Source organism: Aspergillus sclerotioniger, assembly GCF_003184525.1.
Source record: "Aspergillus sclerotioniger CBS 115572 chromosome Unknown BO94scaffold_9, whole genome shotgun sequence".
Lineage (NCBI taxonomy): Eukaryota > Fungi > Ascomycota > Eurotiomycetes > Eurotiales > Aspergillaceae > Aspergillus > Aspergillus sclerotioniger.
The window spans coordinates 82,757-109,050 of NW_020290999.1; the positions used below are offsets into that span (position 1 = coordinate 82,757).

General features: G+C 54.4%; 11 protein-coding genes across 11 annotated transcripts; 6 read left to right on the forward strand and 5 right to left on the reverse strand.

The window, feature by feature from the left end:
- Positions 1 to 177: 177 nt before the first annotated feature.
- Positions 178 to 3,139, reverse strand: BO94DRAFT_583928 (alpha/beta-hydrolase; the record flags this gene model as incomplete). Its single annotated transcript, XM_025615594.1, has 3 exons — positions 178 to 1,767; positions 2,631 to 2,906; positions 2,942 to 3,139. The coding sequence occupies 3 exons, from the start codon at positions 3,137 to 3,139 to the stop codon at positions 178 to 180; spliced, it is 2,064 nt and encodes a 687-aa protein (XP_025469036.1).
- A 1,915-nt stretch (positions 3,140 to 5,054) lies between these two features.
- BO94DRAFT_583929 (putative MFS transporter) lies at positions 5,055 to 6,685 on the forward strand (the record flags this gene model as incomplete). The annotated part of the gene is made up of 3 exons (XM_025615595.1): positions 5,055 to 5,259; positions 5,315 to 5,377; positions 5,427 to 6,685. The coding sequence occupies 3 exons, from the start codon at positions 5,055 to 5,057 to the stop codon at positions 6,683 to 6,685; spliced, it is 1,527 nt and encodes a 508-aa protein (XP_025469037.1).
- A 185-nt stretch (positions 6,686 to 6,870) lies between these two features.
- On the reverse strand, positions 6,871 to 8,782 carry BO94DRAFT_488817 (thiamine pyrophosphate-binding protein; the record flags this gene model as incomplete). Its single annotated transcript, XM_025609076.1, has 2 exons — positions 6,871 to 8,655; positions 8,701 to 8,782. 2 exons carry the CDS (start codon positions 8,780 to 8,782, stop codon positions 6,941 to 6,943), a joined length of 1,797 nt encoding a protein of 598 aa, XP_025469038.1. The 3' UTR covers positions 6,871 to 6,940.
- A 215-nt stretch (positions 8,783 to 8,997) lies between these two features.
- BO94DRAFT_387536 (acetolactate decarboxylase) lies at positions 8,998 to 10,027 on the forward strand. Its single transcript, XM_025607302.1, has one exon. It carries the CDS (start codon positions 9,178 to 9,180, stop codon positions 9,922 to 9,924), a length of 747 nt encoding a protein of 248 aa, XP_025469039.1. The 5' UTR covers positions 8,998 to 9,177; the 3' UTR covers positions 9,925 to 10,027.
- On the forward strand, positions 10,028 to 11,330 carry BO94DRAFT_387537 (zinc-dependent alcohol dehydrogenase family protein). Its single transcript, XM_025607303.1, has 3 exons — positions 10,028 to 10,268; positions 10,328 to 10,759; positions 10,822 to 11,330. Exons 1-3 carry the CDS (start codon positions 10,130 to 10,132, stop codon positions 11,289 to 11,291), a joined length of 1,041 nt encoding a protein of 346 aa, XP_025469040.1. The 5' UTR covers positions 10,028 to 10,129; the 3' UTR covers positions 11,292 to 11,330.
- On the reverse strand, positions 10,929 to 11,839 carry BO94DRAFT_533444 (cupin domain-containing protein; the record flags this gene model as incomplete). The annotated part of the gene is made up of 3 exons (XM_025611332.1): positions 10,929 to 11,403; positions 11,424 to 11,522; positions 11,582 to 11,839. Coding segments are annotated over 3 exons (411 nt in total), but the record flags the coding sequence as incomplete, so codon positions are not given.
- A 531-nt stretch (positions 11,840 to 12,370) lies between these two features.
- BO94DRAFT_533445 (uncharacterized protein) lies at positions 12,371 to 13,584 on the forward strand. Its single transcript, XM_025611333.1, has one exon. It carries the CDS (start codon positions 12,544 to 12,546, stop codon positions 13,504 to 13,506), a length of 963 nt encoding a protein of 320 aa, XP_025469042.1. The 5' UTR covers positions 12,371 to 12,543; the 3' UTR covers positions 13,507 to 13,584.
- A 718-nt stretch (positions 13,585 to 14,302) lies between these two features.
- BO94DRAFT_555171 (FAD/NAD(P)-binding domain-containing protein) lies at positions 14,303 to 16,393 on the forward strand (the record flags this gene model as incomplete). Its single annotated transcript, XM_025613772.1, has 7 exons — positions 14,303 to 14,457; positions 14,478 to 14,568; positions 14,604 to 14,627; positions 14,672 to 14,916; positions 14,971 to 15,119; positions 15,165 to 15,499; positions 15,554 to 16,393. 7 exons carry the CDS (start codon positions 14,303 to 14,305, stop codon positions 16,391 to 16,393), a joined length of 1,839 nt encoding a protein of 612 aa, XP_025469043.1.
- Positions 16,394 to 16,950: 557 nt separating this feature from the next.
- Positions 16,951 to 19,415, reverse strand: BO94DRAFT_462438 (LIM domain-containing protein; the record flags this gene model as incomplete). Its single annotated transcript, XM_025607976.1, has 3 exons — positions 16,951 to 19,040; positions 19,105 to 19,245; positions 19,316 to 19,415. The coding sequence occupies 3 exons, from the start codon at positions 19,413 to 19,415 to the stop codon at positions 16,951 to 16,953; spliced, it is 2,331 nt and encodes a 776-aa protein (XP_025469044.1).
- Positions 19,416 to 22,452: 3,037 nt separating this feature from the next.
- On the forward strand, positions 22,453 to 24,872 carry BO94DRAFT_533448 (inositol-3-phosphate synthase INO1). Its single transcript, XM_025611334.1, has 2 exons — positions 22,453 to 23,561; positions 23,612 to 24,872. The coding sequence occupies exons 1-2, from the start codon at positions 22,858 to 22,860 to the stop codon at positions 24,507 to 24,509; spliced, it is 1,602 nt and encodes a 533-aa protein (XP_025469045.1). The 5' UTR covers positions 22,453 to 22,857; the 3' UTR covers positions 24,510 to 24,872.
- Positions 24,597 to 26,001, reverse strand: BO94DRAFT_387662 (putative 1-aminocyclopropane-1-carboxylate deaminase). The gene has a single exon (XM_025607304.1). The coding sequence runs from the start codon at positions 25,771 to 25,773 to the stop codon at positions 24,685 to 24,687; it is 1,089 nt and encodes a 362-aa protein (XP_025469046.1). The 5' UTR covers positions 25,774 to 26,001; the 3' UTR covers positions 24,597 to 24,684.
- Between the last annotated feature and the right edge of the window lie 293 nt (positions 26,002 to 26,294).

Sequence of the window (26,294 nt, forward strand, 5' to 3'; positions counted from 1 at the left end):
GTGCATCAATCATTCGCGGACCGGGTAGGTGATATATGTGCATTCTGGCTAAATGGCTAATCTGTTTGATCGACAACCACCGGCTATTGGCAATGCGGGGAAGCACATCAGGCAATTCAAACACGGCAGATGGAACACACATGACTATACATCGCAACCAATTTCACATAATAGCAGTTAGTACGCCACCAACGTTTCAAACCATTCCTCAAACAACTCCACCTTCGCATCAGGAGCCACCGGAATCTCTCCCCATCCGTTACCAACGTGCTGCACCGTCGAGTTTGAGCTCGCGGCAGACCACTTGGTCAGCGTACCCCCGTTGGGATTCCCCGTCTTGATGAAGTTGGCCCAGTACCCATTCATCTTCCGCGCAATCGCATAATCCTCCGCCGTCCACGGCAGGTTTGTCCCATACAGGTTGTTCAGCACGTAGTTGATCTCCGACTCGTGGTAGGCCCCCTGTTCCTGGCCTGGCGGCGCATGGTCCCAGATGTACGTGTAGACTGGACTTGTCTTCGCCGTCGCCCAGAGCTGGGACCACAACCACGTGCCTACTTTGGAGCGATCTGTCCATTGCGAGTTGTAGGCTCCCGAGGCCGTCACAGAAGTATTTCCCGGGTAGAGCTCCAGGAATCGGGACAGCCATGGCTCGCTGAATGTCCCATTCATGTCTGCTAGGTATTCAGCCACCGTGATGTTAAGCCCGTAGCTTGCGCCGCTCTCGTCTTTGGTGTTGCCGGTAATGAGAGGGACATCTTGCCCAAGGCCATTGATCAGTGTGTTGAGGTAAGTGTCCGGGATAGCATAGTAGTCCAGCGTGGCAGTAAAGTCCCATTCGCTGTCGCTGCCGAAAGTGCCACCCGAAACAATTAGGTCGTCCATTGGCAATTCGCGCATCTCATCAATTGATGTGCAATTCAGGCTGGCCATGAAGCGCTCGCCCTGGGCTAGCGCGTAGTCCAGCGTCTTGTAATTCTCCGCCAAACTAGTGCACAAGGGATCATGGGGGTCCCGCACTCCACTCTCGATGATCCCCCCCACGATCAGACCCTTGGTTAACGGGCTGTTGACAATGTGCTGAGTGGCGGCAGACCCTGCTGACTGACCCATGGCGGTGATATGCTCGGGATCACCACCAAATGCTGCAATGTTCTCGTAGATCCACTTCAGCGCGCCAAATTGGTCCAGCATCCCCCAATTACCGGAGCTGTTAGATCCGGTCACGGCGTAGAACTCCTCGGACAGCTCTGGGTGTGCCATCCAACCAAAGGAACCGGTACGGTAGTTGTAATTCACAAAGACGATTCCTTGATCCGCCATGCCGCCCCCGTCAAAGAGTGCATCAGCCGCCGTCGACAAGGCTGGATAACTCCACATGACCACCGGAAGTTTAGCGTCCGTCGAGCTGGCCGGACTCCAGATGTTGAGGTTCAAACAGTCCTCGTCAATCGTGAACTCTGAGCGCCCCGACGTGGCCGAGGGGCAGATATTGCCAAATGATTTGGCATCACGGGTGCCGTTCCACGCGCTGGCCGGCTGGGGGGCTTTCCAGCGGTTCTGCCCGCCGGTGGTGGCGGCAAAGGGGATGTTTTTCCAGACAGTAATGTCTTTCCAGTGGGTCAAATTGACGACCGGCTCACTCGTGAAGGCTGGGTAGCCTTGGAGTCCACCATACTGGGTTTCAATGATGGTATCATAGAGCGCCGCATTGACCCCGACCAGGAAGCCGGGGATGATGGCGAGTGCGAGTCTTGCAAACCGTGACTGATTCATCTCGTGGGAATAATAAAGTGAAGCAGGACTGACGGTTCAGAACAAGTGGATGAATGTGGTATTTTCGGGGGAGACAGGGCACTTTAAATAGATGCTTCGGTGAATGGGACCATGGACAATTTTGGTGTTCAACCGCTGCATATCAGTGACAGATTGGAGTGGAGTTGACAGCCGCGCGGCCTGCCACCACGGCATGATGAAAATCATTGACTTGTCTTGCGTTACCAGGGCCGTCGTGTCCATTGGATTGATTACGCAGGTCGGAGGTAAGATGCAATCCGACGACCTCCGACGGTGACCCTACGTGTCCCGTGCATCTTATCACTAGCTAAGCTTTTTCCATCAGAAAGCTCCACTGGCATCATTGCCTAGTATGTCTGACTGACGCGTACTCTCACCTTTTGATTAAACCTTGACGGGTCGTGGATGTATCCCCTCCGCCAGGGTGAGTTTTTCAAATGAGCAATGGCTGCATTTAGGCCATCTCGGTCCGGGAGAGAGATAGGTTTTCGTCTAAATAATGCACAGTACCCACTGGACATGTTCTGGATGAAACAATAACTTGATTCAGCGAAGACTAAGCATTTTGCTGACATCAGGTTGTTGCAAAGAATCTGCGTGCCTTGTTCACTGTTTGGTCCGTTCAGACCCACTCCGTGTCAAGTCCCTTTTCCCTTTTGGCTGTAGGGAAGATCTCCGAAGGCGAGCTCGGAGATATGTTTCATATATGGGGTGTGTGGATACCGGACTCTGGTATGTGGTTAGCATGGCCAGTGCCTGCAGTGCCCCCCTCACCCTTTTGCATTGGAAGTAGATAAATGGCTTACAAGTGGTTAATGTCCTGCTGTTGATACCTTCATTATCTCGTCCTCCATTCCCTCAACAAACTCGACCGCGACGCCAGCATCTTCGAGCCGCTTCCTTCCCGTGTTCTCTCCGATAAATTTCTCCGGTTCTCTGATTCCGACGTAGACTACTTTGATTGCGCTTCCCAGTGCCAGAATCCGCTGGACACAGGTGCGACTCCCGCTTAGCCTCTTGTTGCACGGCTCCATGGTGGTGTAAAGCACGGTATTTGGGGGTAACACATCGCCAATGCGGTCTTCGGGGACGCGGTACTTGTCGGCAATCTTGATGAAGCAGCAGTGTTCGGCGTGAGTGTTACCTGGGTCTCCGGGTCGGTCTCCGGGGAGTTCCATGGAGTATCCCGTGGAGAGAATCTCGCTGTGGTCCCCGTCGACGAGGACCGCCCCAACACAAAACTTGGTGGGGGCGAGAGACGGGCTTGTTGGAGGGCATATTCCATGTAGGCTTTGTGGTCGCCTGCCGGGATGTTTGGGTGATGAGTTGGCGTGGAATTCATTGTGCTGGTCATTGATCGCGTACTGAGTAGCTGAATGGGGAGGAAGAAAGAGCAGAGCAGCAACGAGATGAGGGGTAGCCTTCCGCCTAATGCTCGGATGAGACCCTTTCCGTCCTGGTGGTCATCTTCCCTTGGTTTGATAAGTGACAAATACCAACAAGCTCCCACAATCAAATAACTAGAGTGATATATATACATTATCAAATTCTGCTCAATACTGAGTAATTAATGAACTACTATATAAACCCAGTCTATTTCCTCTGTATTGTATGTATCAATCCCCTCTCTGTAAGTAGGCGGGTTTCCCAATTGGGGGCCGGTCCGGGCCGCGACCCCTGCCCACACTAGTCCCTTTTGTCTCTAGTCTTCACCTGTTTGTCCGTCTCCGTCTCCCTCTTCTCTTCCTCGGTCTTCTCACCTCTCTCGTCTCGACAATTGGCATCGGTTGCTCGATCCCTGACCGGATAGACAACCGAACTGTACCCCAGATATGGCCTGGTAAGTTGCGATTAACAAAGACCTGTGATCTGTATCGCCGCTAATAATCTCCTCAACCTAGTTGACGAATCCTTTCCGAACGTGACGCGAGTTCTCGTCAAAGCGGCTAGATAATATTCTTCGAGAAACCCTTGCACCCAACACTATATCTCACGGTTTAATGTATCCCTATTGCGGCGCAGTCTTTCGACGGAAACCTTCCCATTTACCCAATCTTGGTCAGGAAGCCACCGTAGGACGCAGCGATGATTCGGTCACCCTTGGTACCGGTCAGTTTAGAAATCAGATAGGGGGAGCGTGATATGCTGGCATGTTTGGGTATAGTTTCTGAAGCGACTGGTCAGGAGCAGCTGCACTCGTCTCCATGACATTGTTTCAAGTAAGAAACACGACCTGCATGTCGCAGACGTACCATCGCTTGCATACTAGGTTGGTCACTAATGGCTGAACATACGAGGTAATGGAGCCGCACTCGGACCGACATGCGAGCCTGGATTGGCCCTGGGATATTATTTTGCCCGTATCATCAGCTTCATATCTCAGTAGCATCGTCTCCTTGGATACTTCATTGACAATCTGCCGACCTGCCAATTGAGAATATTCAGGGTCTGCATATACGGCATGCTCCGGGACTGACAACATAATTATCCGGTGCATCAAGGGTATCCTCACTACGCGTAACTCTATAGTCGATTCCAAGGGAGTCACAGATATGCACAAAAGGTGGAGACAGCTACATCGAAATTGAGAGCGGCCGCATATCGATTCCGGTCATGGAAGCCACTCTGGCGTCCCCAGTACACAGCCGAATCGTCCGCATCATTGAAATGCTCGACTGTTGTATCCCGATGTCATAGTGGACATCGCTAAACCTTAATCGCATCATGGTGTCCCCGATAGTCCATGGAACCCACCGCATTGGCTCACCACGTCATGGCGATGCCTCGATGCGGGGAAATCCACGGGGTCGGTGTAACCCCAACAGCGCAAAGTCAATCCACCTCGTCGATGAGCATTGCAAGCATTGCAATCAACGGAGTCAAGCAGCAGTTATCAATAATTTGACACATCAATGCGCTAAGGTGGCAGGATGACAGCCAAGCCCTCAATCTCCAGCTATCTGTGCCCCGATCGGGGTACTGATAACTGGCCCGATATCGCTGATCGACAATCGCCTCGAGAGTCGAGATAAGAGTTGGCCGCGATGCAACCTCGCCGCATCCGTCCATCACCAGATTGCGGAGAAGCCGTGGGGTTGGTTATCATCCTGCCGACCGGCTTATCGGCCGGTCGGATTCTTGATTCTGCATAAAGCAGACCGTCTCTCCCTACATTCCCTCCTTGCATCCCCAACTCTTTATCATCCGGCTCGCCCTCCTTCCTTTACTCCCTACCATCCACCGCTGGCGGAGGAAACATGGCTTTCTCATCCTCCGAAGTCCTGCCAAAAGACACCAAGTCGGTTGCACGCGACTCCATCACCGATGATGCATCGCAGCTCAATCGTTGTGCCTCCGCTCCGGGGGTCGTTGACGATGTCGTCCAGGTTATCGACCACAAGGCCGAACGGCGTCTGTGCCGTCGTTTTGACCTACGTCTACTCCCTGTACTCGCCCTGATGTGTATGCTCTCCTCCGTCTATTCTTCCTTCTATCCATCCGTACCTAACAATCACAGACCTCTTCAATGCTCTCGACAAAGGCAACCTCAGTAATGCCGAAACGGCTGGCATGAGCGACGGTATCATTCCTCCTCTGGCATCATCTTGAATGTCGTCTAACATCTGCAGACCTCCATTTCAAACCCGGGCAATACAACCTTCTCTTGTCAATCTTCTTCGTGCCCTACGTTATTTTCGCTCCTCCTTTTGCCATGCTCGGCAAGCGCTTCAGCCCTGCCCGTGTTTTGCCTGTCCTTATGTTCTCCTTTGGCTCCTTCACACTGCTCTCCTCGGCCACCTCCAACTTTGGCGGCATGTTCGCCCTGCGCTGGTTCCTGGGCATGTCTGAGGCGGCCTTCTTCCCACTTGTCATCTACTACCTGACCACCTTCTACCGCCGTGGCGAACTGGCTCGACGCCTCGCTATCTTCTACGCCGCCAGTAACATTGCCAACGCCTTCGCTGGGCTCATCGCTTTTGGCGTCTTTCAGATCAAGAACTCTCCGCTTCCTAACTGGCGCTACCTCTTCATCCTCGAGGGATCCGTCACTGTCCTCTTCTCCTGCTTCGCCTTCTGGTACCTCCCTCGATCTGCCTCCACTGCATCCTTCCTCAGCCCGGAAGAAAAGCTGCTCGCCCACCACCGTATCCAAGTCGACAGTTCGGCCATTGTCAACGAGCCTTTTCGTCTCCGCTCCGCCCTCCGCATCTTCTCCCACCCTTCAACCTACGCCTTTCTGGCCATCGAAATCTGCCTCGGCGTACCCCTCCAAGGCGTCTCCCTGTTCATGCCCCAAATCATCCAACGCCTCGGCTACACCACCGTCAAAACCAACCTCTACACCGTAGCCCCCAACGTCTCCGGCGCCGTCATGCTCCTCGTCCTCGCCTTTGCCTCCGACGCCACCCGTCTCCGCGCCCCTTTCATCGTCCTCGGCTTCCTCCTCACTTTCACCGGCTTCATGATCTACGCCGCCATCACCGATGTCGAACAACAAATCCATCTCGCCTACTTTGCCACCTTCATGATGACCTGGGGGACCTCCGCTCCGTCGGTCCTTCTCTCCACCTGGTACAACAACAACATTGCCGACGAGAACAAGCGCGTCCTGTTAACCAGTATCGGCGTGCCTTTGGCGAACCTGATGGGTCTGGTGGCGAGTAACGTCTTCCAAGAGAAAGATAAACCAAAGTATCTTCCTGCATTGGTGACTGTAGCTGCATTCGGTGGTGTCGGTGCTATTCTGTCGGCGATGTTGGGCGTGTATATGATGGTGGATAATCAGAGGAGGGATCGCAAGGAGGGAGTGAAAATGCGTGCGCAGGATGTACCCACTGAGAGACTAAGAGATGGACCGAGAGCAGATGGATTTAGATGGTTCTTATAGATACTACCCCTTTCACTTCTCTTCTTTTGTGGATGTGGGACTATACTAGAAGGGGTGGATATATAATGATTGATGTTTACGAATGATACACTACATACATTATCTATACTAGTACTATACTATACTATTCTCTGATTAGAGCCTAGATATACAATCTAGATAGTACTATCCATCTAGCAATAGATGAGTTCAAATGTAACCCCGTCGCCCCCTTGACATCCCATTGAAAAAGAATCATCCCCACCACGCCGCGAATCAAAAAGTAATACTATCCAACCCCTTCCCCAAATTCACCATCGGCCTCATCCCATCCTCAGTAATGACATCCAACACCGCCGGACCTGAACATTCCAACAACCAATTAATATCTTCCTCCAACCTCCCTCCATCACCACACCCCCTCCCCGGAACACCCATACTTTCAGCCAGGGCCACGAAATCCGGATTCCCCTGTCTCGTACACCATTGCATTTTCTCCTCCTCCTTGGTGAGATTCTTTAACTGGCGAATCATTCCCTGGCCGTTGTTATTCATGATGATGACTTTCACGGCGATGTTGTTCTGGCTCGCAGTAAGAAGGTCCACCATGGTCATGCAGAAGGATGCGTCGCCGTCGATGTCGATGACGGTGTGGGTTGGGCGGGCGAGTTTGGCGCCGATTGCTGCGGGGAGGCCGAAGCCCATTGTGCCGAGACTGCCGGAGGTGATGAAGATTCCGGGGTGGAGGGGGAAGGTGTAGCTTCGGGCGGCGTGCATTTGGTGTTGGCCGACGCCGGCGGTGAGGGTGGTGGTTTGTTTGGGGGTGAGGGTTTTGAGGGTGGTGATGATTTGTTCGGCGGTGATGGGGGTGGATGGGGATGGGGTCGGGGTGGGTAAGGACTGGGTGGTTTTCCAGTGGTGGATGGTTTGGAGCCATTGGGTGCGTGGGTTGGGGGTGATGTGGGGGAGGAGGATGGGGAGGGTGGTGGAGAGGTCGCCGGGGATGATTTCCGTTGGGGGGATGACTTTGCCGACGGTGGAGGGGGAGATGTTGAAGTAGATGACCCCCAGGCCTGAGGGGGGGTGGCGGGCGCATGGGGCGTAGAGTTTGGGATTGTCGACGGCGCGCTCGTCGAGGCGAGCCCCGAGGGCTAGGATTAGGTCGGCAGATTGGATGGCTAGGTTGGCGTAGGGGGTGCCGTAGGTGCCGACCATGTGAAGAGCTTCTGGGAGAGTCTCGTCGAAGCTGCCTATGCCCAGGAGGGTGGTGGTGACGGGGATGTGAGAGAGTTGGGAGAGTTGGGCCAGTAGGGCTGGGCCGTTGCGGCTGTTGATGACGCCGTTGCCGGCGCAGATGACGGGGCGTTGGGAGCGGTTGATCAGGTCGGCGATGTGCTCGATGCGATCATAGTGGGTGGCGGTGTTGTACATGAGGGTTGGGGTGGATGCTCGACTGGTATTGCTGTTGTCACTGTCGCTGCTGGTGTCACTGTTGGAGTCAGGGAGATGGCTGGGCTGGTGGAGGGCAGCGGTGTCGAATACAGCTTGGCCAATGTCCTTGGGGATGGCCAGGAGGGTTGGACCGGGTCGGTTGGAGGTGGCATGGTAAAAGGCTGCATCGATGCTGGCGGGCAGATCGGCAATGCTTTGCACACAGGTACACCATTTGGTGCATGATCGGGCCAGGGACAGCACGTCGATCTCTTGAAAAGCTTGCGTGCCTTGCGCGGAGGTGGTCACCTGTCCGCAGATGACTATGATGGGGGTTCCATCGAGAAGGCCATCCAGCATGGGGGTCACAGTGTTGGAGGTGCCGGGGCCAGAGGTAACCAGCACAATTCCGGGCTTATTGGAGGCACGGGCGTAGCCCTCTGCCATGTGGCCGCCGCCTTGTTCATGATGGACGTGGATAAAGTTGAACGGAGGGGTGGAGGCGCCGGGTTTGCAGAGATAATCGAAGAGAGGAAGGGCTGCGCCACCGATATAGCCAACTAGGACGGTTAGCAGAGCTGGATACGCATAGGGAAGGCACGTACAGATGTGGTCCACGTCGTGGGCGAGGAGGAGTTCCCGGAGGATTTCTCCCCCGGTATGGTCGAGAAGGTCTGTTCTTTCCATGATGATGCTACATGTTGATCTGGATCTACAAACATAGTGGTGGTGTCGGGTTTATATTATGCAGTCTGGGGATGATGAGAATCCGGAAATCATATCCGGTCCGCGTGATTGCACAGATTGAGATGGGATGGCAGTAAAACAGGACCTTCTCCGAATTGGAGATTCAAGAAGGGCAATAGCTCTGCACTGACGGATGTACCACATGGTAAACCGGAGAATCCAAGGAAAACGGCACATGGCAGGGTGTAACTGGGATAGAGTTGACGATAGACTTTGGCTGGCCTCTTACCCAGCCCGGAAACATCCTGCCGTGAATCGGGATTATAAAATGCCGGAATTCCAGGATTGTTCAAGACTTAACTCTGCGGCTCGCAAGTCTGTCTTCCTCTGACGCAATGTCACCCAACCAGCTCTACCAGTACTCGATCCTCAGTGCGCTCATGCATGGATTGGCCGCCAAGGAGACCGGGATTTCCATTGCCGATCTCCTCGCCCATGGTGACCACGGCTTAGGCACGGTGGCCAGTATGAACGGAGAAGTCATCGTGGTAGAGGGCGAGATGTTCCATTATCCGGTGTCAGGGGCTGCTCCGCGCCGGATCACTGCTGATGATGTTGAAGGGGAGACCCTTCCCTTTGCCATGGTCACTTTCTTTCAACCTTCCATGACGAGATATCTATCCTCATTGTCCATGTCGACGCTGGACACCTCCCTCGCCCCTCTGCTGCCAGACCGGCAAAACTCCTTCCTCGCTATCAAAGCCACTGCCTTTTTCAACCATGTCACCGTTCGAAGCATCCCGGCGCAGTCATATCCTCACGAACCTCTCTCTGTTCTGTCCAAGCGTCAAACAGAACACACAGCAGAATGCATTGCCGGCACGCTTTTCGGTTTCTGGTCCCCGGAGTACAGTATGGGGATGAGTTTGCCCAGGTCGCACATGCACTTCATCTCGGCGGACAAACAAGCCGGGGGACATGTTGTCGACTTTGAGACTGAGACAACTGACAATAAAGTGAAACTGGAAGCTGCCGTGATGGACGAGTACACGGTGCGGGTCCCTTCGACGGCGGAGTTTCACCAGGAGAGCCTCTCGTCGGGCAATCCGACGGAGTTGATGGCTGCCGAAGGAGCCGAGTAAATAGCCTATGCCAGTGGGGGCATCCCCACTATCCCTTCATCCTTCACACCTCACAGTTGAAGATGCTGAAGAATCAGAATGATTGATAATCGCCCCCGCAGTGGGGCCACGACCATGACATCAACCATCACGAAGTTTTTCCTCCCTCCTTTCGCTTCATCCTTCAATCCTCTCCAAAATAAAGCAGCAGCAGCAACAAAGAAACATGTCCATCCAACAATGGACCACCGACCTCACCGGTCTCTCCTCCCTGGCCCAATCCACCGCTCCTCTCCCATCCCCAGGCGACAATGAAGTCCTGGTCGAGATTCGCGCTGTCTCCCTCAACTACCGCGACATCGAAGGTACCCCAATCCCCTATCCCCTACCCCCCCCCCGATTCACCCTTCTAATAAAACCCCAGTAACCAAAGGCGAATACAACCACCACCAATCCACCTCCACCACCTCCCCCCGCACAATCCCCTGCTCCGACATGTGCGGCATCATCACCCGCACCGGCCGCAACGTCACCCGCTTCACCATCGGCGACCGCGTCCTCTCGACCTTCCTCCCCGACCACCTCACCGGCCAAGTCACCGAGAAAGAATTATCCACGGGTCTAGGCCACCCCGCCCCGGGAGTCCTCTCTACGCACCGAGTATTCCCCGAACACGGGCTCGTCAAAGCGCCCCACCATCTGACCGACGAAGAGGCCTCCACGTTACCCATTGCGAGTGTCACAGCGTGGATGAGTCTGCGTGATCGAGCTGCGAAAGGCAAAGTGGTGCTTTTGCAAGGCACGGGCGGAGTGGCGGTTGCGGGGTTGGAGATTGCGAAGGCGTTGGGAGCTACCGGTATTCCCTGCCTTTATCATTATTATTGAATGTGGTCACTGATAATAGGGTTGTACTAACAGTGATTATCACCTCGTCTTCCGATTCTAAATTGGAGAAAGCGAAATCCCTCGGCGCAGACCACACAATCAACTACCGTACCACACCTCACTGGGATCAGGAGATTCTCCGTCTTACGAACAATCACGGCGCGGATATTATTCTCGAGACGGGGGGTGCGAAGACTCTACGGAAGAGTTTCGAGTGTATTGCCTTTGGGGGGTTGATTAACTGTATTGGGTATTTGTCTGGGAAGGTGGATGATGAGGCTGATGATCGGATTAATGTGAATTTGTTGGCGTTGAGGAGGACGGTTACCCTGCAGGGGATTATTAATGGGCCGAGGGATCGGTTTGAGGAGATGGTGGGGGTTTATGAAGAGAAGGAGATTAGACCCGTGGTGAGTAGAGTGTTTGGTTTGGGGGAGGTGAGGGAGGCATTTGGGTTTTTGGAGGGCGGGGGGCATTTTGGGAAGGTTGTTATCAAGCTATAGAAAGCATCCTTGTAATAACAATAACAAAGTAATAGATAGATCTAATCCCGGAGTCAATTTACTCCTTCGAAGAAGGATTCAACTCCACCGCCCCGCCCAAATCCTCCCCCAACTTCCTGCCCCAACCTCCACAGGCCTACACTCCTGCAACACAAACAACATCCTCACCCACTTATCTTCACTCGGATTCCTCCACGCATGCATCGTCGCCCTCTGCACCGCAATGTCCCCCTTCTTGAGTAATCTCGTTTCCCCCGAATCCAATTCCATGATTATTTCCCCTCCAGCACAATCCCGTAATCGAGGCTTTGGGTCCGATGCATCAGCGGGGATTTTCCCGGCGCGAAATCCACGATTCGACAGACGGTGCCGTTGGGGTTCACCAGCCCGAGAGTGTTGGTTTGAAGGAGGGTTTCGTGGGTGTCGATGTCGGTGTCGTTGTTCAGGTCGGCGGGGAAGGTGGAGGTTGTGTAGGGGACGCTGAAGGCGAAGGAGCCTTGTTCGACGGTGGTGAAGTCGCCTGGGGTGGAGGAGTGGATTGTTGCCTTGCCTGTGGTGGGGTCGTGGGTGGTTATGTGGCGGGTGTAGGGGGGAGGGGGATGTCATTTTGGTGGGTTATTGGTGGTGCGGTGGGTTTGTAGGATGTGGTAGGTGGTAGATGGTAGAAAGTAGATAGAAGGAGAGTGGTGGTGGTTGGAGGGGGAAGAAGAGGGGGAGGGGGTATAAGTGAGAGAGATGGATAGAGTTCAGTTCAGTTACTCACCGAGGATCATGATGATGGCTGCTGCAGATACCCCGCAAGGGATCTGCAGTGTGAGCTGGCAGTGTATGCTGATTGGTCGGGAATTGATTCGCAATCTTCATGGCCTTGCTTTTTGCTGGGTGTGGGTGTTGGTCAGGTAGGACAGGGAGAGATGATCGGTGTGATTGTATGTTGGGGTTGTGTGTGTTGGGTGATGAATTTGTGCATGTGATTATGTGACGTTCGTACAGTAGTGTGTATTCGGAGGGAGATGACAAGGTTGATACCACTATATATTTGATACTTGTACTTGCCGAATTATACCATACCACCTGGTGTCGATGTAAGTACCTGCTTACCTTGAACCACAGGTCGTGCCTTCCTTCTCAGTATCAGTTCAATAGTTTGACAAGATGAGTTCCCGGGCCATCGGGACCATCACTCCTACCATCAACAGCTCATACACTCGTTCACCACCCATCATTCATACTATATTTACGGTTCAAGAATATGTCCGATAATGTGTCCGGCAGTAGCAGCACCCCAGGAGAGGGAGATGAACTGGCAGAAGTTAAGGAATGGCAGAGGCAATGGCAGAGAGACAGGGAAACCGCAGCGGAACGACGCCGAAGAAGACCTTGGCTAGGGCGAAGTTTCTATTCGGAACTCGAAGCTTTCCAAGCCCGTCTGAAGAAACCCACGAGGCCAACCAACAAAGATGGTCCGAGACTCGCATTCCCAGCCCCTCCAGAACAAAGCATTGCGGTAGCCGACTTTGCTTATATCCCAAGTACTGTGCCCGCTCATGTACAAGAACCGCACCCGGTGCATGTCAATGAAGACCTTGGGATCATCCAAGATGCCATCACTCAGACGACTGATATTCTCACGAAACTTAGAAAAGCGTGGCGGATGGTCCACACTATTGAAGATACGGCCACCACGGATCACCATGTCACCATCGCCATACTCCATGTCATCCAAGTAAGGGAGATGGCCGAATCCCTCTACGAATATGTGGAGAAACTCTCAAAGGCATTAGAATACACCCTCTACCAGCTGGAAAACTCCAGACCGCCGGCTGACCAAGCGACCTGGCACGATCGCGCTGGGGAGGTCACAGTCAATGTATACGCCATGATGCTCCTATATCAAGACCTGTATGAAGACATGAATTTCACCGTGGCGGGATATCACACTGCCCGGGCCGAGGCACGGTGGCGCACGACGCCTCGGGGAGATAACGAAGTTCAAGCACTACGGCAGCAGGCCAAGGAGCACAGGGCCACTGACCCGGTGCGGCCGTTGGACTACGTGGCTCGGACTCAAATCCCCCTCACTGGGCCTGCCAGGCCCGAGATCCACCCATATCCCATGCCCACCGACTTTGTCGAGGGGGCAGTCGCATTTATGCAGGTTACGAATAATCTTCTGAAACAGGGTCAGCGGGTTCGCCCTACCCCTGACGACTAGACACATGCAAATCCTCCGAACATTGCCACGGATATACAGCAAAACTGTGCGTCGAGTGGATGGTTTGAGTAGATAGTTCTTAGAATATGAGTATTTGTTATACCCGATGAAGTAGGTTTCTCACCTATTCCTGTTGAGACACGCAAGTAGTAGCAAGGATACGCCCCAGTAACCACAACTATCATCTAGGTTGATATGCGGAAAAAGGTTCCGCATCCCAACTGCGCCGGTTACTTCTGTCGCTCTGATTCTGAACCATAACGACCAATAGATTGAAGCAAGATCCTTTGCTGCATCGCTCGATTGCCATCATGCAGTAAATGTCTGACCGTGTTGCTACCACCCACCTTGTACGACATGGCCCGGCGACCAGCGCCACAGCTCAGACTGACAGAATCCGAGAAACAAGGTTCAAGCCGAGTCAGAACAGTCAGCCCAGCCTACACTACTCCACCTTATTACCAACCTAGCCAATCACGTTTAAGCAACGGGGGTATCTTCTCCATGGGGATGTGGGCAGCAGTAACCCCACGAAGAACCAACCCACGGTAAAGACACGCCATGTCGGGCCTGATCTGAACTCGACGAGGTATATGAACCGTGGCCGCCCCTCCCGTTCGTCCGTGTGACAGGCAGGGCCTTTTGCTCACCACCACCCTTCATCTTACATCATGGTGTCTGGTGAGTTGACTGCGGTCGGAAAGATATAGAGTGGATTGCTGACGTGCGTTGATGTGCAGAGGATGAGAGTGCGCTGTCGGAGGGCGAGTATCCACCTAAAGTTGATCTGAAGGCGATGATTGCACGGCATCCACTTCCTATTATCGATCCGGGATTGGTTGATCCTGGTACTATGGTTGGGGGGGAGTTGAATAATAGAGTTCGGCTCGTCGTGGATCGGTTTAATGCTGCGATGGGGAATAGGGATGTTGAGGGTCTTGGGGGTTGTTTGTAGACAATGCGTATTGGAGGGATGAGTTGGCGTTTACGTATCATCTTCGGACGTTCTTCACGGCGGAGGTCATTGCCGAGGCGATGTTGGAGACAGGGGCTCTTCGGGGTGTCGAGGGGGATTGACTGTTGATGGTGCGGCGCAGTTTATTCCGGCTGCGGAGAAACTGGTTAGTATGATGCACATCATGGGAATGGAGCTTATGCTATCCAGCAATTCATCGAGTGTGGGTTCGTCTTTCGAACGGTATCCCCCGCTGCCGCGTGCAAGGGGAAAATGGTGCTTTTGCCGGTGAGAAATGGGGATACGATCGAGTGGAAGATCTGGGTCTTGGTTACTGTGCTCAGTAGCTTGGATATGTATCCAGAGGATGAGTCGTTGCTGCGGTCTCCTGGGAGATCATTGGACGGGCTGGAGACGTTTGAAACGGATGTCTTTATTATCGGAGGCGGGAATGCGTAAGTTGGTCTGTTTCTACATTATAGAAGCCTTGTTGACACAACAGGATGGAGCGCTATCGCTCTCTCTGCACGTCTGAAGGCCCTTGGCGTGGAGAGCGTCATGGCCGAGAGGAATCCCCATATGGGCGACAACTGGGCCCTCCGTTATGATTCGCTGCGCTTCCATATACCGGCTGCGTGTTGTGATTTGCCCTATCTGCGTAAGTAACGAGGCGAGGGAAGATCTTTCGCTAACGCGTGTCTAGCCTATGAAGAGCATCTGCGAGGAAAGCATTTCCTCAGGAAGGATGAGTTGGCGGCGCAGGTCAGACGATATGTTGCGGCATTCAATCTCAACTGCATCACTTCGGCCCAGATCCAGTCGACACACTATGACGTCTCGGCCCAGCGCTGGAAAATCCGATTCCAGACCCCTGAGGGCCAACGCACAGCCGTCACCAAGCACCTTGTGCTTGCTAAGGGACATGGGTCCCAAAAGCCTCGAATGCCAGTCATCGCAGACCGTGAACTATACCAGGGAATCAGTATCCACTCTACGCAGTACCGAAATGCCACACAGCTGCGGGAGCAGGGTGCTAAGGTAGCAATCCACCATCAGGCTGAATCTGTGAAAGAAGTAACTAATCGAATGCAGTCAGCCCTAGTCATCGGATCCGCAAACACTGCCTTTGACGTAATGGAGGACTGCCACGCCGCTGGACTCCAGACCACAATGATAGCCCGATCTCGCACATATATTATCCCAGTAGAACATCTCAGTCACCCACTATGTCTCGGCTCCTATCAGTTCGGAGTCGACGCAGCAGACTGGCGCTTCGTGGCAATCCCAATACTCGTTGGAGGCCAGCTCGCCAAACATGTGCTAGGACAGTTAGCGAGCCAAGAACCGCATCGCTACGACGCACTCACAGCGACCGGCTTCGGTTTCATGGACAGCCGCCACCCAGACGCATCCTTCATCCGCACCCTCTATGAGCGCGCAGGTGGCCACTACGTGGACATGGGCGGCACCAAGCTGCTGGCAGAAGGCAAAGTCGAGATTAAACCCGGCGTTCAACCGGTCGGGTACACTGCCACTGGTCTGCGGCTCTCAGACGCCAGCTGTGTGGATGCCGACGCCGTGGTATGGTGCACGGGATTCGCGGATGCCAATGTGCGTGATGACATTCTCGAAACATTAGGTGAAGAAGATGAGGCGGAAAAGAACAAGCAGGTGCTTGGTCCGCATGCCATTGCTGCCCGTGTGGACGCTACCTGGGGCCTGGATACCGAGGGCGAGCTTCGTGGCATGTTCAAGCGGCATTTGCGCCTCGAGAACTTCTGGATCATGGGTGGGTTCACTCAACAGCACCGGTGGCATTCGCGCACCCTGGCCTTTCAGATCAAGGCGGCCCTCGAAGGAGTGTTGCCCCCAGCGTATCGGGACACGCCGCAGTCGAAGTCGTTGAACAACAGGGAGTCCTCGGAAGCGTAGACTATGTTCTGGGGTATGTGATTACTGAACACCTTGGGACGAATTCTGGGTTTTGTACTTGGAGGCAAAAAGGGTGGCGGAGATGGCAGTGAGAGAAAGAATCCGGGTCGGCTTCAGGCGCCCGGCGGCCGAAGAGCCTCAGGTATATCCCCACCTACGAGTCATCATACTTGGAAGAACGGTCATAGTCGATCATCAGACTGCATCAGCACGAATACGTAATCACTCGGGATTCATAAATTAGCGCTCTAGCACACACTGGTAGAAACATATCCAGCCATACAACAGTGTAGACATTGGTAGACGGCCATACAGTAACCCAAGTGACCCGATTGAGCCTCGCCAGCTAGGTGAAGATAAACAACAAAAAACCCAATCTATGGACATGTGCAAAAGTCGAAGGGTATATGGCGAGAATCTAGGTCATGGAATAGGCAGGAAATGGAAAAGCACCCGCTGGAACTGAGAACATGGTTGCAAAATAGACGGTAAATTGGAGCCGTCCATGGCATAGTGCCAATGTCAATTATTTAGGTAGACGAACAGCCATAAGGTTATCATATCATCATCAACTTGGTGGTCCGCCGCTCGGGGAAGCGTCGGGCAGGCGGGAGTGGCCCGGTCGCTGCGTACGGTCCATCCATCGGTCCCGGGGGTCGAAGACCACCACGACCACGGCCTCGGCCAGGTCCAGGCCCAGGGGCCGGTCCAGGGCCCGGGTACCCGGGAGGTGGAGGATATCCACGCATGGACGGCGCCAGCGGAGAGGAAGGCATGGTTGGGCGGTGCGGACGAGGCGGTGGCGGCGTCGCCGCGGCAGCCCGTCGGGCATCGCGCTCGCAGTAGACCTGGCCATACCACTCGAAATACTCCCCTTTCAAAGGGATTTGGCAGGTGCGGCATTTCAGACAATCGGGGTGGAACTTCTGACGGTCCGCGGGCCCACGGCCACGACGCTCCACTGTTTCCTGGTACTGGCCCTCGATTCCGGTGTGGCAGGTCTGACACAGGGAGCCGTTGCGCTCGTGATAGTGCTGGGCGCAATACGGGCGGTCCTCCAGGACGTAAAAGTCGGCCGTCTGAAAGGGCGTCCGGCATTGGTGGCACACAAAGCAAGCGCGGTGGTATCGACCTGTCAGACGGCCATCGGCGGATGACACGGACTTGCCCATGATCATATCACCGCAACCACGGCAGGGTCCCTTGGGACGCGGGGCAGGCCGCGGCACCGGAGCTGTCGCGGACCGCACAGGTGGTCGGGGTGACTGCTCTGGACTCCGAGGGATCTTCTCCGAAATGAGTGAGAGGCTACCCTGGCTGATGGCGGGGTCGGTTGGTGAGTCCGGACTGAACAAAGTTTCTGGCATGCGAGGGGGCTCGAGAGCGGTCGGGCTTTCAGTAACAGCGTGCTCTAGCACAGCCTCCTGGGGTTTCTTTGCACCCTGCAGCTCCTCCACAACAAGACCCAGACGACCCTGGTCGGAAGGTTTCCGTCGCGACATGCTGGCTTCCGATGGCAGACTGGATAGAGACGTCCCGCTCCGCGTCTCGGAAGGCGAGGAGTCGGACGAGGTGATTGAATTGTTCACGTTGCTCTCGGGGACATCCAGTCCCAGGGCTCGCGCAAAATTCGAGACCGAAATATTCCCTTCACTGGCTGAATCCGAGTCCTTCCTTTGATTCGTCTCTCGCTCGTTGGGGCGTGCTGATTCCGCATCCGCGGGTTGAAGAAACTCCGAGCTTGAGGGTTTGAAAGCTTTGTATTCCCCGTTTGCCGGGGTGGCAGGAGAGGCCAGAGGCTCTTCGGGAAGCTCAAAGTCGACCGGGGGTCCGTAGGCACTCTGCGCCGGGCTTTGGAAGAAGAGCTCTGCTGACCCGCGGGAGCCGCTAAGGCGATCGGAACCGCTGTGTGATGAGACTCGTAATGAGCCTGCGTGGACATGGTCAATCTCTGCTCTGGCGCTTGTTGGCCTTTCCGAAACGCCAAAATCGAAGCCACTGTAGATTTCACCCCTGCCTTCACGCTTGTCCGCGACTTCGGCCACGGAGGACTGAGAGATCCTCGAAGGATGCAGCAACGCCTGCGGAGCAGCAGACGGCACCGGAGGGGCATCATCCAAGTACTTATAAGGGTCGTGCGCCACGCTTCCGAATGACGGCCGGCGGCTCGACATGGAAGTCGACCGTTTGGAGTTGCGGTTGTCTCCATACCGCGTGCTTGCCAGTGACGTCCTATAACTGCTTTTACTGTCCATCGACGCGCCATACCTGTGCATCGCGCTCATGCCAATAGACGGGGGGTCATCTTTCGGTAGCGGTGGCGGAGGCACATCGTCTGCGCGGCCATCCGCCCGGTTGAGTGCGTTTCCAAATCGCGGGGATGGTATTGGCGGTTCTGCCTTGGCGCTCTTGACGTCCAACATCCCACCAGGCCGCCTGTCCGACATGGAGCGGGGTAGAGGAAACGATGCAAAGGCGGTTTCCAGGTTGATCGAGTCTGGAGATTGCGGTTCGTCGGGCAAAGGGGACGTGTGACTTCGTTGCAATGCCCTGAAGGGAGACCGGACCCCGGTCGAGGTAGAAAGAGGGGAGGGGATGAGAGGGTCGTGGTCGGCTATCGGGCTTCCGGGGTTCAGGAAAGGACGATCTGGATCAACGGTTACTGCATGAGACGCATAATATATGGTCCGCGTGGTGCAAAACAAACATACTGGCCATTGCAGGATCGATGCGAGGCGGAGGCCCCGACCTTCCGGCTTTCGAGGCCAAGGCATCGCTCGGACTTCTAGAGGGCAACACATTGTCGGATTTAGGTGGTGGCGGCGGAGGCGATTGGGAGGGTGAAGGTATTGCTGCAAGGGACCCGTCAACACATTGCATTCCATGCGTGGGCAGCATAACTGGGGAAAATGGGGATGGTACCTGGCGTGGTTTTGGCACACACATGATCTCCCATGGCGGAAATTTCCACGCTCATTCCACAATTGGAGCATTTTATCTTGGGCAGCAGGCCCGCATCCATTGCGGCCATGCTAGGCAAGCCCGACAGTCTACGAGTGCGCGAGGATATCCACCAGTCGTGGGATCATTGGAATGAGCGGAGAGGTCCAGTCCAGTCCACAGGTGCGTGCTTATCGGTCGGATGGGAACGGGTAGATCTATGCAGTGCAGGCCTCCTCGCGTGAGGGGGACGGTCTCATCCCCGGAAGTGAGGAGCACGACAGGAGAGGACGATCTGGATGGAGCCGGAGGGAGCTGGGTTAGAGACGCATGGATGCTGGACTGGAGCTGAAAGAAAGAGGAGAAGGAACAAGCACCAACCATTGTTGACGGGGGAGGGCCCATCCAAAATACTAATAGTCAGACTCTAAGTCTAAGGCTTAGAGGCTAGTGCAGTTGTCTGGGTACTGGGCCGATGGTTGTGAGGGAGAAAGTGGGCAGTGGGACTTCCTCGTGTGTTCGTGGTTGGGGCGATCCACGAACCCTTCCGGTGTCCCCGCCCCTGATTGGTCCAGGGGTTGCCCATCCACTCGCGTTTCAATTTAGCACCGCTTCATGTTTCTGCCCGTGATACCAATCCCTACCAGTCCCTGCCAACTACCAACACTAACAGATTCTGCTGCATCAGCCGAGCCAACATGGATGACGCTGATGTGGGCTCTCTTTCTCAACAGCGCCTGATGAGAATCTCATTTCTACTCCGTATTTGATGCTGTTGCACTGCTGATGTTGGTGCCGTCGGTCGCATCGTTTCTCCCCGAACCCCCAGTCCCATATGTGTTTGACATTCATTTATTTTTATCGGCCCCTTTTCCCTCCCCCAATCAGTGTGTTACTTCGGCGGTTTTCTGGACCTCCAGACGATAGTGCCATCCAGGCTTTTCAGCCCCTGAACCATCCACCGCAGATCATCCTTCAGGGGCAGTCCGCCCCGTGACTAACAACGATTCGCCCGTCTGCCATCACCAACCCCAACAGGGCAACACGCCGTTCCCTTCGATCACTGATGCTGCGGTTCCTCGCGATGGCACTTGCAGGTCTCCAATTGGGCGCACGAGCCATACCTTGGAGGAGTCTGGTTGCTCCAAGCCTCCATTCACTTCCCCTTTCTTTCCCCCTAGATACAACACTTGAATGCGTTACAACTTCTTTTGGGAATGCCTCGGCACCTTCGATCCTTGCCGGCTCGGGTTGTCAGAGCTCACATCACACACACTCAGACCCAGTCTGAGGATGACAATCACCCCGACCAAAACCCCGCAGCCACATTGCGTTACCCCATCTTCAAAGTATATCCGGAAGTTAAGAAGCAAGGGGCCAGGTTCAATCGCTGTCATCCCTTGGTTCAGCGTCGATCCTTGGCGAGGTTGCCTGTCAAGACCTGGCAGATATATCTTTAGAAGCCTCCGATTTTCGAGAACCGACAACGGTGGAATCTTGTTAGACTTCTCGACTACTTTTGTGGACACTCGACTATCGTCTCGCGATGCCGATCGAAGCCTTCCAGCTGGTTCTTAGCTTTGCAACCTCCAGGAACCGACGGTTCCGGTACCATGGCTCCATCCAAATAGTACCCGACCGTCGGTAGTTGCGACTTGCCCATGTCTCAACTTTGGGACGAAGCTTTCGCGTTTCTTGATGGCATGTTCCATCCAGACGATCTTACGATCTGGCTGACGACAGACTCGTACCTGCTTATGGGACCTGCACGGCGCTTTCCCGTGTCCGATTGGCAAGTCCTCTCCACCCGTCTTCCACGCAAGCAATGTAACCACGTAAACTCGGCAGTGAATTGCTAAGTAAATATAGCGTGGCTGACTGCGTCGTTATCGTCAGCCAGCGTAGTCGAATCGGTTAGTTTCTGGTCTGCTAGGTCCGGTTCTTGCCGGGTTCTAGCCGGGTCGATGGCCCAAATGTTAATGCTTACCGCAGTGTGTCCACCAATGCCATCAGCGATCGACCGCCTCAGGCAGGATGCCAATCCTGTCGGTGCCGTGTTGCCTGAGAACGTTGCAGCGTCGGGTAATCACATGATACATAGGAGGAAACTTGATTGGGGTGATAGTAGCTAGAACCCTAAATCGGACGAAGCCCACAGTGCAGAGTGTGGAGAAGACCAAGGGCTCCTTTTCAGGCAGCATCGTTCTCCATCCCACTCCCATTATGCACACATTGGCATTGCCGAGGGCGACTTATTCAGGGGCGAGATGCAAACACGGCACACCTGCCGAGCTTTCCGCTCACCGCATCCGCTGCACCACAGCGTGGCCCTATCAACTGCATAGGTCAAGGCTACTGTATGTATGGTAATTGCTATGTGCTGTGTAGCTATGTAATTCTCTGTAATGGGGTTGGCACATGTCCGGTGTTGGTTGATGGCCATTATCGCGATTCGCGTGAAGCGCCATGGGCGGAGCCCCGCGGGTGTCTGCAAGGCCCACTATTGGCAATGATGGAGCCCAGGCCACCTGCTGTCCCCAGCCTGTGTCCATCGCCTGTCTTTGAGTCTCCCAGCTCCCAGATTCCCATCCTCGGGAATGGACCATCCGCTGCTGGACTTTATGAATATGAATAATGCTGGCACCATCCTCCCCTCGACCGAGGCGCGCGTTGCAGGTCACCGTCGCAGGCGGACACGTTGGTCTGCATTGGAGCTTCCTGGCATGCAAGGGAATTGGATAACGGGTCAATCTGGGGAGCTTATGGGAGGGAGTGAGGGAGGATCGTTCGAGGTCGCATTCAATCGTCTGGAACCTAGCTTATTCCACATCGGTCAGTATACGGTGTCAATTGTAAGCAGTAGAAGTAAATACGAGGTAGAACACGGCTCACCGCCAGTGACAGGTGTGCTTGAGCCTTGAGGCTACGTCGCTTGCAAGACAGGATCTCGCTAGAGGAAGCCTGGAGACTGTCATTTGCCGGGGCGTAATTAGTGCGGTGGTGAAGCCGGATGGGGTGCGGAGCAGAACGGCTCGCATCCGGCCACCAACGTGACTTCCGCCGTATAAGTACTGCCATTCCTCCTCCTCCCCCTCCATTCTTCCTCCCACCACCCATCAATTACTTCAACTCGTGCTCCAAACGTTCTTCAATCCTCACTCAACTTTCGATCACACTCCTCGAGGCGTGATCTTGTAAAACCGTCAAAATTTTCGCCACACACCTTAACTCGTGAGTCCCGCCTCCCCTCGGTTTCCAGCGATGCCCCTATCTCCCGTCTCCAAGAAGAGCCATTGGACCTTCCCTCTAGCTATTTCTCGAGCAACACTGCTTCCCGCATCTTCCCCAGCAACCCATGATGCTGACTTGTTCTCCTTTCTAGGCGGCACCACCCGTTCAACGGCCGGCGCTCATCCAACCGTGGTGGGTCACCGGACGACGCATTATACGTCCAGTAAACACTTCAATCCGAATATCGCATTCTGCCATAGCATTTGTTCCCAAGCCAATCTCAATTGAACACAATGGCTCCCCACGCTAACTCGGATGTTGCTGCCAATGGCGCCGTGAACGGGTCCGCTCGTGCCAACGCTCCTTTGTTTACCGTCAACTCGCCCAACGTCGTGTACACCGACAACGAGATCAAGAGTCAGTATGCTTACCATACCACCGACATCACCCGTACTGCCGACAACAAGCTTGTGGCCACCCCCAAGTCCACCACCTACCACTTCAAGGTCGACCGCAAGGTCGGAAAGGTGGGTATCATGATGGTCGGCTGGGGCGGTAACAATGGTTCCACCGTGACTGCTGGTCTCATTGCCAACCGCCGTGGTCTCGAGTGGGAGACTCGCGAGGGTGTTCGCGCCTCCAACTACTACGGGTCCATGGTCATGGGTTCCACCATCAAGCTGGGCTCTGACGCCAAGACCGGCGAGGAGATCAACATTCCTTTCCACGACATGCTGCCGATGGTTCACCCCAACGATCTTGTCGTGAGTGGCTGGGATATCAGCAGCATGGACCTTGCCGATGCCATGGACCGGGCCCAGGTTCTTGAGCCTACCCTCAAGCAGCTGGTCCGCAAGGAGATGGCCGAGCTGAAGCCGCTACCCAGTATTTACTACCCGGACTTTATCGCTGCCAACCAGGAGGACCGGGCTGACAATGTGCTCGAGGGCTCCAAGGCATGCTGGGCTCATGTTGAGAAGATCCAGAAGGATATCCGGTGAGTTATTTGCGAGCCACTGACACAGACTTTTTACTGACACATAATAGCGACTTCAAGTCCCAGAACGGCCTGGACAAGGTCATTGTGATGTGGACTGCCAACACGGAGCGTTATGCAGACATCTTGCCCGGCGTCAATGACACGGCCGACAATCTTCTCACTGCCATCAAGGATGGTCACTTGGAGGTGTCCCCGTCTACAGTGTTCGCCGTGGCCTGTATTCTGGATAATGTTCCCTTCATCAACGGATCTCCCCAGAACACGTTCGTGCCCGGTGCTATCCAGTTGGCCGAGAAGCACAAGGCGTTCATTGGCGGTGACGACTTCAAGTCGGGCCAGACCAAGATGAAGTCTGCTCTGGTTGACTTTTTGATCAACGCGGGCATCAAGCTCACGTCGATTGCCAGCTACAACCACCTGGGCAACAACGATGGCAAGAACCTGAGCTCGCAGAAGCAGTTCCGGTCTAAGGAGATCTCCAAGTCGAACGTGGTGGACGACATGGTGGCGGCCAACCATATCCTGTATGAGAAGGACGAGCACCCGGACCACACGGTGGTGATCAAGTACATGCCTGCGGTGGGTGACAACAAGCGGGCGCTCGATGAATACTACGCGGAGATCTTCATGGGTGGACACCAGACGATCAGTCTGTTCAACATCTGCGAGGACTCGCTGCTGGCATCGCCTCTGATCATCGACCTGGTGGTGATTGCGGAGTTGATGACGCGTGTCACCTGGAAGGCTGACGAGGCGACCGAGTACAAGGGCTTCCACAGTGTGCTCAGCGTGTTGAGCTACATGTTAAAGGCTCCGTTGACTCCTCCTGGAACTCCGGTGGTGAACTCGCTGGCCAAGCAGCGCAATGCCTTGACCAACATCTTCCGCGCGTGCGTTGGACTGCAGCCCGAGTCGGAGATGACCTTGGAGCACAAGCTGTTCTAATCATCCTTCTCCTATCTGCTATCATTCGTCTGAGACATTCTTAGACTATCCATAGCCAACTACCGTCACTCCTTAATACTATCAATTACATTGATCAATTGACTTTGACACATTCATCTTGTTCGTAGATAAAACACACTGCATTAAACTGCCCATCCTATTATCTGCAACACATCTACTCATTCGTCTTCCCCAAGTCTGAATAGGCATTCAACGCCAACTGTCCACCCAAATGCGCAAACAAAATATTCCCTTCAATCTCCCCCCTCTTCACCAAATCCATCAACCCCGCAAAACTCTTCCCCTCATAGACCGGATCCGTGATAAACGCCTCCGTCTTCGCCGCAAACTCAATCGCCTCCCACGTCTTCCGATCCGGCACCCCATACACCCCGCCATGATACTCCTCCTTCAACACCACATCCTCCTCCGTAATATCCTCCTCCCTCAACCCAATCTTCCCCGCCGTCACCTTCGCAATCCTCAACACCTGCTCCCTCGTCTCCTTCGGCTTCGCCGAAGCATCAATCCCAATCACCTGCGTCTTCCCTCTCCCCGTCCCCTTCTCCTTATCAATCCTCTCCAATAACTTAAACCCAGCAATCATCCCCGCCATGGTACTCCCCGTCACCGCACAAACAATCACCGTATCAAACTCCACCCCCATCTCCTTCTCCTGTTCTCGGACCTCGAACGCCCAGCGCGCGAATCCCAGCCCACCAAGCGGATGATCGGACGCGCCCGCCGGGATATAGTATGGCTTTTCCCCATTCGATAAACACTCCTCTTCGAGTTTCTTCAAAGTACTCTTATGTTCGATTCCGAAGCCAGACGGGTCAAGCCGCACGTCGGCTCCCATGAGCCGCGAGAGTTGGATGTTGCCTACTTTCGAGTAGCCGGCGTCAGTCCAGGGCACCCAGTCTTCTTGGATTAGCCGCGCTTTGAGGCCCGTCACGGTGGCGGCTGCGGCTACTTGGCGGGTGTGGTTGGATTGGATCCCCCCGATGGAAATCAGGGTTGTGGAGTTGGTGGAGAGGGCGTCGGCGATCAGGTATTCGAGTTTGCGGGTTTTGTTGCCCCCGTTGGCTAGGGAGGAGTTTATGTCGTCGCGTTTGGCGTAGATGGTTGTTTTGGTGGTTGGGGCGGTGGTGTTGGTGAGGGCGGTGGTTATTAGGGGGAGGGGGTGGATGGGTGAGGGGAAGAGGGTTAGGGGGTGGCGCGGGATGGAGGAGAAGGGGGGTGGGAGGGGGATTTCGGTGGGCATTTTTGGTTTGTTTGGGGGTTTTTGGGGTTGGTTGGTTGGTTGTGGTGGTGGTAGAGGAATGATTGTAGTGATGGTGATGGTGGTGATGATGGGAGGTAGAAGGGATGGATGGATATATATACTCAGGTATATTTCAAGAGGTATATGTGTAGCGGGGAGGTATGGGTATAGTCCGATCACGGAGCGGAGCACTACCCCTCTTTCTATGATGGTATCATATCATCCGAGTGTAAGCGCATGCATCTATCACATCATTGCCCTTATTGTAGAGCTCGGAGGTTGTCCGCGTGGAGATTCCTTTTCTGGGATGTAGATTGTAGATGGTAGTGATAGTGATAAGATTATCGGTGGTTATCTATGCTGATATGGAGATAGGGATTTCACCGTGGGAGAGATAGGAGTGGGGTTGTTGATAGTACTATTGCTATTACCATTGTGTATGCTAATATTGCTGTGTATGGCTTGAGGGATGTAGAAATGCTGGCATACTGGTGGCTTGTAATGAGGGATGTTTCAATTGA